The 12,500-nt window shown below is 46.2% G+C and overlaps 2 protein-coding genes across 2 annotated transcripts in view; both read left to right on the forward strand.

The window, feature by feature from the left end:
- The first annotated feature begins 1,457 nt into the window (after positions 1-1,457).
- On the forward strand, positions 1,458-2,753 carry LOC126990192 (protocadherin beta-1-like). Its single transcript, XM_050848744.1, has 4 exons — positions 1,458-1,734; positions 2,041-2,175; positions 2,277-2,523; positions 2,647-2,753. The coding sequence occupies exons 1-4, from the start codon at positions 1,501-1,503 to the stop codon at positions 2,751-2,753; spliced, it is 723 nt and encodes a 240-aa protein (XP_050704701.1). The 5' UTR covers positions 1,458-1,500.
- A 29-nt stretch (positions 2,754-2,782) lies between these two features.
- LOC126990194 (protocadherin Fat 1-like) overlaps positions 2,783-12,500 on the forward strand; it is a 10,245-nt gene continuing 527 nt past the window's right edge. The window contains exons 1-5 of the mRNA XM_050848745.1: positions 2,783-3,005; positions 3,125-3,360; positions 6,740-6,920; positions 7,865-8,052; positions 11,874-12,078. Of these exons, the coding sequence (XP_050704702.1) occupies positions 2,798-3,005; positions 3,125-3,360; positions 6,740-6,920; positions 7,865-8,052; positions 11,874-12,078 (1,018 nt within the window). The 5' untranslated portion in view covers positions 2,783-2,797. The remainder of the gene's footprint in view (positions 3,006-3,124; positions 3,361-6,739; positions 6,921-7,864; positions 8,053-11,873; positions 12,079-12,500) is intronic.

The raw sequence follows: 12,500 nt of genomic DNA on the forward strand, positions 1-12,500 counted from the left end.
TTGAGAAGCACATAAATAAGATATTTGGAGAAACATATATACCGTATTTCCCGCTGTATAAGACGCACCGACGTATAAGACACCTATAATTTGGCAAGATATATTAAAAAAAAAAAAAAAAAATTCCCTGAACTTACTGTGTGTGCAGTATTACATTTGGCCACCTTACTTACAATTGTGACTATGATACCGTATGTTGCTTTGTGCCCTTCTCTGTGTTCAAAGTGTTCCACTGTTTGTTGAAGAATTACAGTGCTCTTACCCCGAGCAGCTGTGACTTTGAAATGGTAAACAAAAGGGTTGGTTGGTAAATTCACTCACTGCACAGTGTGCAGGCGATAACTTTCATTGTGCTACTGAAGGAACTAATCACACGGGGATGCTACGTTCGATGGGCCATCTTGGTCTTGATCTTGACTTTCAGGGACTGTATACCTACTTTCAAGTAGAAATAGATGTTGATTAACATAATGACGATGATGCCTGGCATCATATAGTTCATGGGGCAACGAGCATGACGCCAGCGCTGGAAGTTAAAGCTTTCCAAAATTTGGAAGGGCGCGTGTAATATAGGTCTCTGTCGTGCTGGTGATAACTGGCTGTACGTTTCCTGCGATGTCCCCCACCACCATTCCGTGCAAAAGTAGTCTACAGTTTCCTGCCTACACATCATGGCGTCTGTAGGTAATTCTGTTCCCTCAATGATCCTTTTTGGCGGTCTTCTTTAGTTTCTACTTGCTGGTGTGCGTACTGAGCGTGATCTTCCGAGAAGCACCTCCACTGATTTACGTGATGTTCAAGATGGACCGGTATCTAGTTCAAAGGAAATTAGGAGCGGAAGTTGTAATTTCTTAGAATCATGGAATTTCCAGCTTCAACGGTCTCACCAATCCAAATAATAATCTGATTTGCAATTTTACAGATGATTCTTTACCTTTTTATTGTGAGATTCATTCAGAATGAAAAACTACAAAAATTTACAAAATATTTTCGGTTTCCACTGCAACTTCAGCTCTCCGTAGGCATTAAATTTCCGGGTCAAAGTGGAATGGAAGTGTTAATTAGAAATGATGTAATCGAAGAGACTGAAGGAGGGTAACTAAGAGGACACAGTAAGAAACTGAAAGAGGACATTTTGAAAGACCTAAAGAGTTCAGTTTTCCATACAGAATTATTGAATACATGGAATGGACTAGCAAAGACGTTGTTGAAACTAGCAATTATTACATAAAATGAAATACCAGACAAATATAGAGTGGGGAGACAGGACTGGCTTTGAGATTGAGCTCTATGCATGTATACTACAAATAAATGCAGCCACAAAATAGGTAAATACACACACAATTTATTACAGTACAGAATCATACACTCATTTCCTCGAATAACATACTAGCACACACATCACAATCTGCACCTCATAACATTCTGGCTAGCTAGCCACCTTCTGTATGCTCAAAGTCTTGCCTTGTGTTGGCAGGCAATGTGATCACGTCCCTGTGGATGGCGGGGCCACAGTCAGTGCAGTACCTGATCATGGTGGACGAGGGCATGAAGGCAGCCAGTGAGGAGAGGGAGTCTGGGGAGAGTTCAGGGCCCTTCACCGTGACCTCCACTGGCCTGGTGGTGGTGCACAGGGCCCTGGACCATGAGCGGCGACGCACACATCACATCAGCGTCACCAACCGTACACTGACCACGCCGCCCACGGTGGACTACATGACCATCTCTGTGGTGGTGAGTTTATGGCAGGAAGCAGCAAGTTTTGGTCTCTTGTCTGTATTGTTGATTAGGGTTTGGATTATGGGCTGAAATGAGGGTCAATGAAAGACGTTTTAATATATTGGTCTTGAACTGATTGGGTCTTGCTCTGGCATGACCAACAGGTGATGGGTGTGAATGATGGCAGAGTGCATGAAGTTTTGATCTCTTATCCTTATGGTTGATTAGGTTTTGGATTTTGGGCTGAAATGACAGTCAAAGAAAGACATTTTAATTTATGGATTTTGAATTGGTTGGGTCTTGTTCTGGAATGACCAACAGGTGATGGACGTGAATGACTGCCCTCCACGCTTCTCTGAGTCCGGCTACACAGCCCTGGTGGCCGAGAACAGCGAGGTGGGCGCCACCGTCACCATCCTCACGGCCGCTGATGACGATGAAGGAAACCATGGCCAGGTAAATGTTGCCTGTGTCTCCATGTTATTTTCAGTCCATGAAAACATTCTCCAGAATAAATTATTAAATGTCTGCTCTGCTCTCTGCTCTTCCCTCCTCAGATCCAGTACAGCCTCGGCCCCGATGAAAGCGCTGTAGTGAAGTCAACTTTCCGCATTGATCCACACACTGGGACGCTGACCCTGGCGGCCCCGCTGGACCGCGAGACCATGGCCCAGTACTCCTTCACCGTCACTGCCACTGACGGGGGCCCCAAGCCTCTGTCCACCAGCACAAGAGTCACTGTACTGGTCAAGGACTACAACGACAACCCTCCAGTGTTCACCAAAGACACTTACGTCACTGCTGGTGAGGCACTACAAGGGTTTTATAGATAAATGATTGACAGGAAATTGATTTTCTCTGTAATATGTCATTGGCTGTGAAGGTTTTATATATCTACATTGCCAAATTAGTTTTGTTTGACGCCAGTGCCTGAGGACACCGCCACGGGCACGGCGGTGGTGGAAACTCAGCGTGACGGACGCCGACGCGCCGGTGGCCGAACTTTCCTTCTTCATCACCGGCGGCGACCGTGACGGCCAATTCCTGGTGCACGCCTCAGGGGAGGTGGGTGGGAGGGATGGTGAGACACAACAACAATGGTGACCTGCCAACAACGAAACTGTTCTTTAATGAGAGAGTCACGTTGCTGTGGTCCATATTCCAGGTGTACGTGGCCGGTGAGCTGGACCGGGAGAGGCAGGCCGAGTACACCCTCACCGTCACCATCACCGACGGGAAGTTTACGGCCAACACGACTGTTACTGTGACAGTCATTGACATCAACGGTTGGTGACAGTATAGTCTTGCCTGAAATGATAATGGATAATGTATGGTAATAGGTCATGAATTAAGTAAGCAGAGTGTCTAGCACTTCTGTGACTCACACTGGTGTGCTTCACGACAGACAACGGTCCGGTGTGCAAGGAGCCAATCTACCGTCGGGAGATCTCTGAGGATGCCACCCCAGGCACCCAGGTGGCCTCTGTTGTGTCCTGGGATGCCGATGAAGGCACTGCTGCCTGGAGCCGCTACATTCTCACCGGGGACAGCGCCCACCACTTCAGTATTGACCAGCTGAATGGCCACGTGGCCACAGCCACCCAGCTGGACAGAGAGGCACGGGACCACTACCACCTCACTGTAAGTATTCACACACACACACACACACACACACACACACACACAAAAAAAAAAAAAAAAAAGGGCTATCAGAAAGCTGGAAAGGATACAGAGAATTGCAACTTAAATGGTCTCAGAACTCTCAAATATGATGTATGAAGACAGATTGAAGGAGATGGACTTGACGACACTGGAACAAAGAAGGGAGAGAGATCTGATCATGCTGTAGGCTATAGGTTGGTAAATAAGTTTGATGAGGTGGATAGAGATGATGATGATACTCTGAGTCTTAACTGAGAGGACATTCCATACAGAAGTGTTAACACCTGGAACAGTTTGCGGGGAGACGTTGTTGAAGCAAGCAGTGTCCATAAAATGAAGGAAATTCTGGACAAATATAGAGTGGAGACAGGACTGACTGAGATTGAGCTCTGCCATGTATACTACAAATAAGTAAATACAAATAGGTAAATACACACACATACACATTACAGTACTGTGAAATCATAAACTCATTTACTCAGATAAAACATACTAGCACACACATCACAATCTGCACCTCATAACATTCTTGCCCCAGCTAGCCAACTTCTGTATGCTCAAAGTCTTGCCTTGTGTTGGCAGGCAATGTGATCACGTCCTGTGGATGGCGGGGCCACAGTCTCGAAAAGATGCCACAGTACTTGATCATGGTGGACGAGGGCATGAAGGCAGCCAGTGAGGAGAGGGAGTCTGGGGAGAGTCCAGGGCCCTTCACCGTGACCTCCACTGGCCTGGTGGTGGTGCACAGGGCCCTGGACCATGAGCGGCGACGCACACATCACATCAGCGTCACCAACCGTACACTGACCACGCCGCCCACGGTGGACTACATGACCATCTCTGTGGTGGTGAGTTTATGGCAGGAAGCAGCAAGTTTTGGTCTCTTGTCTGTATTGTTGATTAGGGTTTGGATTATGGGCTGAAATGAGGGTCAATGAAAGACGTTTTAATATATTGGTCTTGAACTGATTGGGTCTTGCTCTGGCATGACCAACAGGTGATGGATGTGAATGATGGCAGAGTGCATGAAGTTTTGATCTCTTATCCTTATGGTTGATTACGGTTTGGATTTTGGGCTGAAATGACAGTCAAAGAAAAACATTTTAATTTATGGATTTTGAATTGGTTGGGTCTTGTTCTGGAATGACCAACAGGTGATGGACGTGAATGACTGCCCTCCACGCTTCTCTGAGTCCAGCTACACATCCCTGGTGGCCGAGAACAGCGAGGTGGGCGCCACCGTCACCACCCTCACGGCCACTGATGACGATGAAGGAAACCATGCCCAGGTAAATGTTGCCTGTGTCTCCATGTTATTTTCAGTCCATGAAAACATTCTCCAGAATAAATTATTAAATGTCTGCTCTGCTCTCTGCTCTTCCCTCCTCAGATCCAGTACAGCCTCGGCCCCGATGAAAGCGCTGTAGTGAAGTCAACTTTCCGCATTGATCCACACACTGGGACGCTGACCCTGGCGGCCCTGCTGGACCGCGAGACCATGGCCCAGTACTCCTTCACCGTCACTGCCACTGACGGGGGCCCCAAGCCTCTGTCCACCAGCACAAGAGTCACTGTACTGGTCAAGGATCATAACGACAACCTCCAGTGTTCACCAAAGACACTTACGTCACTGCTGGTGAGGCACTACAAGGGTTTTATAGATAAATGATTGACAGGAAATTGATTTTCTCTGTAATATGTCATTGGCTGTGAAGGTTTTATATATCTACATTGACAAATTAATTTTGTTTTGACGCCAGTGTTTGAGGACACCGCCACGGGCACGGCGGTGGTGGAGCTCAGCGACGGACGCCGACGAGTCTGTGGCCGAACTTGACTTCTTCATCACCGGCGGCGACCCTGACGGCCAATTCCTGGTGCACGCCTCAGGGGAGGTGGGTGGAGGGATGGTGAGACACAACAACAATGGTGACCTGCCAACAACTAAACTGTTCTTTAACGAGAGAGTCACGTTGCTGTGGTCCATATTCCAGGTGTACGTGGCCGGTGAGCTGGACCGGGAGAGGCAGGCCGAGTACACCCTCACCGTCACCGTCACCGACGGGAAGTTTACGGCCAACACGACTGTTACTGTGACAGTCATTGACATCAACGGTTGGTGACAGTATAGTCTTGCCTGAAATGATAATGGATAATGTATGGTAATAGGTCATGAATTAAGTAAGCAGAGTGTCTAGCACTTCTGTGACTCACACTGGTGTGCTTCACGACAGACAACGGTCCGGTGTGCAAGGAGCCAATCTACCGTCGGGAGATCTCTGAGGATGCCACCCCAGGCACCCAGGTGGCCTCTGTTGTGTCCTGGGATGCTGATGAAGGCACTGCTGCCCGGAGCCGCTACATTCTCACCGGGGACAGCGCCCACCACTTCAGTATTGACCAGCTGAATGGCCACGTGGCCACAGCCACCCAGCTGGACATATAGGCACGGTAACACTACCACCTCACTGTAGGTATTCACACACACACACACACACACAAAAAAAAAAAAAAGGGCTATCAGAAAGCTGGAAAGGATACAGAGAATTGCAACTTAAATGGTCTCAGAACTCTCAAATATGACGTATGAAGACAGATTGAAGGAGATGGACTTGACGACACTGGAACAAAGAAGGGAGAGAGATCTGATCATGCTGTAGGCTATAGGTTGGTAAATAAGTTTGATGAGGTGGATAGAGATGATATCTTCTTAACTGCGAGAATGCAGGGGCTGAGAGGACATAGGGAGAAACTTAATAAAGGAACCTGTTTGAGTGACTTAAAACAAGTATAGTTTTCCACATAGAAGTGTTAACACCTGGAACAGTTTGCGGGGAGAAGTGGTGGAGGCGAACAGTGTCCAACAATTGAAGGGAAGGTTGGATAAATGTAGATATGGAGACGGGACTGTTAGAGCTTAGCTCGGGCCTGGTAGACTACAAATAGGTAAATACACACACACACACACACACACACACACACACACACACACACACACACACACACACACACACACATAGCAAGAAATTGAGAAAGGAGACTTGTTTGAAAGACATAAAGAAGTACAGTTTTACATACTGAAGTGTGAATATATATATGAAAGGGACTAAACAAAGACATTGTTGAAGGGCAGTGTCCAAAAAATGAAGGAAACGTTGGACAAATATAGATTGGGAGACAGGACTATCTGAGCTTGAGTTCAGGCCCTGTACACTACAAATAGGTAAATACACACACAAACACACACTGGCCTTTCATGGCTCAGTAATAATAGTAATAACAATATTAATACTAGTTGTAGCCAGGTTAGGGTAATGGTGCCTATGATGAGCCCAAAACTCTGGGTGTGACTGTCCAGGTTGTGGTGGAGGACTGGGAGCACAAGGCCTGGCAGTGTGAGGTGGTGGTGGAGGTCCTGGTGACGGACACCAACGACAACCCCCCGTCCTTCTCCCTGGCCACCCACGCCGCCACCCTGCTGGAGGACGCGCCCATCAACACCATCGTCCTCAAGACGTCTGCCACGGACCCTGACCTCGGTAAAGGTTTTGTTGTGGCACGGGATCAGGTCGGGGTGATTCTTGTTTTTTTTATCAAGGGAGGCAGCTCAAGGGCAAAAATCTCACTCCCTTTTTCCTTGCTGTTCATGCCCCTCACAAAAGACACGGGTATTAGGGCTTTTATGCTGTTCTGTGAGGCCCATGATCAGTAATGTGTGATAATGATAATGAGAATAATAATGATCATAATAATTAGACTCATAGCACTCGGAGAGTGCACACCTCCGCCAAAGATCATCTTGAAAATTGGTATGGGCATCAACTGTGACCTTATGCATCATATGGAAGCATTTGTTTCGAAATTTGATGAAATTCTTTTTTTTTTTTAAACTCTGACCTAGGCAAACTTTTTGAGGTCAAAGGTCAAGGTCAAGGCCATCATGTGAAAGCATTTGTTTTGAAATTTGATTTTTTTTTTTTTTTTTAACTGACCTTGAGCAAACTTTTTGAGGTCAAGGTCAAAGGTCAAGATCAAGGCCGTTCAAGGTGCATCTTTCCATGCGCTAAAATATGAACCAAGTCTGAAGTCTGTGATGAGGAGAACTGAAGTTATGGCCAAAAATATGTAAATCTGACATTTTGTGCGACCTTGACCTTGACCTTTGACATAAAAAAATTAATAGGTTCTATTCTGGATGGACACGAAACTTCCCTGAAAAATTGGTTGAAATATCCACAAAATTGTGCACAGGAGACTGTAACCTTGACCATGACCTTTGACAAAAAATTTAATGGTTTCTATTCTGGATGGACACGAAACTTCCCTGAAAAATTGGTTGAGATATCCACAAAATTGTGTACAGGAGACTGCTCACAAACAAACAAACAAATAAACATACCGACCGGACTGAAAGTATAACCTCCTCCCAACTTCGTTGGCGGAGGTAATAATAAGAAGAAGAACGTCTCCTCTGTACCCCCAGGCATCAATCGACGGCTGCTGTACAACTTTGTGGACTCAGCGGAGGGCCACTTCACCATTGACGAGATGGAGGGTGTGGTCAGCCTGGCCCGGCCCCTGGACCATGAGACAAGGGACTCCTACAGCCTGACAGTGTGCGCCGTGGACCAGCGCTGTCATCCACCACGCAGCTCATCGTCACAGTCTCAGGTTTGTGACGTGCCGCTGCCCTGCACTGCCCTCCCAAAGTGTCTTGTGGGGCATAAGTAGGTACCAGTGGAGGTGCATGGGCCATTAGAGACACACTTATTACAGAAATCTGTCATGCACAAACTAGTACCCAAAACAGAACAAATCTATCAAAAAATACTAAGAAGTTTAGGATATTTTTTGTCTCTAACCCTGTAGCTGCAGGGATCATGTTTCTTATAGGCCGCTCTAAGCAAAATAAAGAGAAAAATCATCACCATGCAAATCATTATATTATATATATCAACCCATTTGTGATCAGTTTATGCATCCTCTATTTTTGGGGTTTATATCAAGACAAAAATTTGCCCTGTCGCTGGTACGCGGTAAACCATAAGCTTGGCCCGTCGCTGCTACCGAGCTAATGGAGCATGCGTTTACATTGGTTCTCATGTCCTGAGCCTTGCTAGTTTAAGACAAGAGTGGATTCCAACAGAGGATCAGATTTATGCTGAAATCCATGTTTTATATTACCCAATTTACTCAAACAGGTTTTCCTAATCATCATCATCATTTCGTTTAAAGTCCGTTTTCACTCTTCATGAGTGGTTACGGTTTATGGCTCATAAATCAAGCCATTTTCAGTTTTTGGCGCAAGATTTTCTGGGTGCATGCCCTTGCACACCCAACCACTTATTTTAAATGGTGGCCCAAGCCTTTGCCTGAACGAAACAGGCAAACCCTACAAGGCAGCAGGAGCAGGGGGCTATGAAGTTTACCACCCGCTATTTCACCTGTAGCTGGAACTGGATGGCCATTGACTCTAATAAACATGAGTTCATCTGCCCTTAGAATGGTCTTGATTTTAATCCACCTGGGGGTCCAGCACACCCTCCTCACTGGTCCAAAACAAAACCAGTGGGGTTGCAGGTTTAGCCGCTGACTACCCGACCCTGCGGCTGGTTGTACTGTGTTACATGTTACCAGTAGCAGAGCACTACCTTAACTGCCCTGACCAGACAGACAGATTTTCCTAATGGTAGTCTCTATCCATAAGTCACGATTGAGAAGATATGTTTAAAGGAACCATTCCAACATGCCCTCGTTAGATTGACCATTGAGTCCTCACAATATAAAGTGTCCTGCCAACAGTAATCAACAGCAATCAGAGTTTACTTGCATGAAAAAAAATAGTTGCTTTGATGTTTAAAAATTTCAAGGAATAATCAATTCTTCAAACTTAGTCTCACTGATATCATTTGGAAGGCCAAGTTTATTTGTATTTTAGATAATGAGTCCATCCTCCATATATTTTTGAGCCTCTGTCCCGTATATCTGCATTATGATCTCTTCTTGTACGAGAATGCTTCAAAGCAAGGCTGTGAGCTCCGTCCCCACAGATGTGAATGATAATTAGTTATGTGAGGGGTTGCCTACCTACACTCAGAATACTGCACTTCCCTACATTGAACTCCATCTGCCATTTATCCGCCCAGTCATACAATCTGTTGAGTTCACCCTGGAGAATACTAGCGTCCTGATCCGACTCAATTACTCTACCGATCTTGGTGTCATCTGCAAACTTACTGACATCACTACTAATTCCTGTATCTAAGTCACTGATATCAATAATAAACAAAAGTGGACCTAATACCGAGCCTTGTGGGACCCCACTCGTAACACATCCCCAGTCAGATCTTTTACCATTGACTGAATTGTTAACTAAACATTTAAGTGAGTCTTTAACATATAGCGCAACTCACTGAACTGCCACACACTACTGGCGACCCACCAGCGTCACGTATCCTGCCTAACAATTCTCTAAAACGCCTGAGAATGTCCTCGCTTGGCACACGATCTATCATGGTGCTTGTAGATTAGCTCTCTAACCATTGGGTCACATTTCAGGATATAATGTGCTGTGCCACCGGCAGCAGGCTTACTAAAATTTTTCTCAATTTTCCCCTCAACTTGTGGAATCGAGTGTAGGAACTCATTTTTTTTAAGCAGTGTCTCAATTATCTTATCCCCAGTCTCCTCCTTGTGCACATTACGATCTTTGGCCTCAGTTTTCCCACACTTTTAGTCCTGACTTTCTCCACAGATTGCAATTTTTGGGCTGCCTCATTCCTCATATCCTCATCATCAAAGTTCATTATAATATTACCTCCAATAGTAAATCTTGAATCAGTAATCTGAATGCCATGTAATGCTTCAGAAACTTCACTTTTCAACTCTGTAGCCTTTTTATCTTGTTCCGAGGCCTTGACAACAAGGAAATTCTTCTTAACTTTCCTCTTACGTTTGGTGACCTCAGCCCAAGTTGCATCTGCTGACTCCACATGTTCAGCCCGCTGCAATACGTCCGCCACATCCTGCGCCACCTCCCCCAGCTCCTCCTTCACGCTGACCGCTTGTGACTCAACTCCTTGTTTCACTTCTGATATTTCCTTAGATAATTCCAGCTTGAATTCTTCCATTTTTTCCACAATTTTGGTAGCCAGAGATGCTTTATGAAGACATGGGTTGCAAATCCAATTTACTTTAGATATATTTTCCGATTTAATTCCAGACAGATGAGCACACTTCACATGACACCACTTAGGGCACAGACAGCACCCTATCCATTTATCACCTGTGGGATCCGCACAAACGTAACAGAACTCCACCGAGTTCTTGGCTCGGCCAGCCATGTCGATTCAGCGTTTTCGCGAGCAAGGCGCAGCACCTCGACCCGCGCGGCGACTCACTACTCACACCTAACCTATGTGCAACCTGATGTGTAGGATAAATCTATGCCCACTGTGCTTACGTGAAAATATAACCCGACCCTGCCTTGTGGAGAGCGGCGGGTCAGTTTGGGCGTTGTGTGATGCACTGCGGCAGAATGGTGGAAATGATAGGCGCGCCCCTAAACCCTTTGATCCTGGACCTGATAAAAGCGACCCATTCAACCGGCTCCCAGAGTTGAATCGGAGGGAGGGCGGAGGAGTGGAGTCAGCTGCATTTGTGGCTTTCTTCGCCCCTCTGCCCACAACATTCTCTGCCTCTAGGGGACATGGAGCCTTAAGTAGACTAGCCTGGGATTATCCTGTGTAGCATAAGTCAGGCTCCATCTTTATTCTCAGCCTCTAAGGGACAGGAAGCTTTAAGAAGACTCCCCTTGGGTTATCCTATGTAGAATTAGTCATGCCCCATCTTGATTCTCAGCCCTAGGAGACGGGAGGCCTTAAGAAGACTGCCCTGGGGTTATCCTTTATATAATTAGTCAGGCGCTATCTTGAATGTGCCGTGCAGTTTATATTTTCACGTAAGCACATTGGGCATAGATTTTTTTTTCAGCTCAGGTTAGAATGGCAAAGATATGGACTGAGAAATTGGGTCTCTCATTAGAAGTTCAGTCCATGAAATGTTAAAAATGAGAGAGATGTTTGACCTGGAGGAGAAGGTGACATGAGTGAAGGTTGGAACACACACACACACACACACACACACACACACACACACACACACACACAGAGCGGACTTTATTTTGTTGTTGTGTTTTTTTTGTTTTTTACTCTGAACTGCCTCTCTTGCTGTAAACACACACACACACACACACACACACACACACACACACAGAGCGGACTTTATTTTGTTGTTGTTGTATTTTTTTGTTTTTGTTTTTTACTCTTTAACTGCCTCTCTTGCTGTAAACACACACACACACACACACACACACACACACGCACACGTCACGCACACACACACACACACACACACACACACACACACACACACACACACACACACACACAGTACCCTCCCACCATCCTACCTTTTAACCGATCCTCCGTCAGGTCTTCGTGGAGGTCGAGGACGTGAACGACCACATGCCCCAGACGGAGGAGCCCGCCTACCACACCTACGTGGCCGAGAACCTGCCGCCGGACACCTCCGTCATAGCGCTGCGGGCCTCGGACGGCGACCTGGCGCCCTCCAACATCTCCTTCGCCATCACCAAAGGTAACCAACTGGCGCGCTTCAAGATACACCCGCAGACAGGTAAGGAAGGGGGAACTTGTTTATCTTTGTTTACATCCGTGGACGCAAAAGTCAAGTGCAAACAGAAACAGACCCCCCAAACATCACCAAAGGGAACCAACCAGCACGCTTCAAGATACGCCCGCGGACAGGTAAGGAAGGGAGCAGCCTGTTTTAATTTTATTAATATCCGAGAGAAACAAAGCGTTTTCAACTATTACAAATGCATTTTCACGTCGAATGAGGTAAGGAAATATAGGTGTAAAGAAATGATTGAAGTAAGAACATTGCACTTCCAATGAATAGCTTATCAGTGTCAGTTCGGTGCGGAAGAAAAAAAAACTTGCAGTGGAAACAGAAACGGGAAAGCAAAGACCGCAAAACCTCACCAAAGGGAGCCAATTACTCCGCTTCAAGATACCCCCGCAAACAGGTTAGTAAGG

The sequence above is a fragment of the Eriocheir sinensis genome, unplaced genomic scaffold (genome assembly GCF_024679095.1).
Source record: "Eriocheir sinensis breed Jianghai 21 unplaced genomic scaffold, ASM2467909v1 Scaffold1486, whole genome shotgun sequence".
Taxonomy (NCBI): domain Eukaryota; kingdom Metazoa; phylum Arthropoda; class Malacostraca; order Decapoda; family Varunidae; genus Eriocheir; species Eriocheir sinensis.

Bases quoted from the DNA above. Each gene is read 5' to 3' on its own strand.
- LOC126990192 (XM_050848744.1), top strand. From the start codon at position 1,501: ATGGCGGGGCCACAGTCAGTGCAGTACCTGATCATGGTGGACGAGGGC. The intron at 1,735-2,040 runs GTGAGTTTATGG...AATGACCAACAG, and splicing joins ACATGACCATCTCTGTGGTG to GTGATGGACGTGAATGACTG. The intron at 2,176-2,276 runs GTAAATGTTGCC...TTCCCTCCTCAG, and splicing joins ATGAAGGAAACCATGGCCAG to ATCCAGTACAGCCTCGGCCC.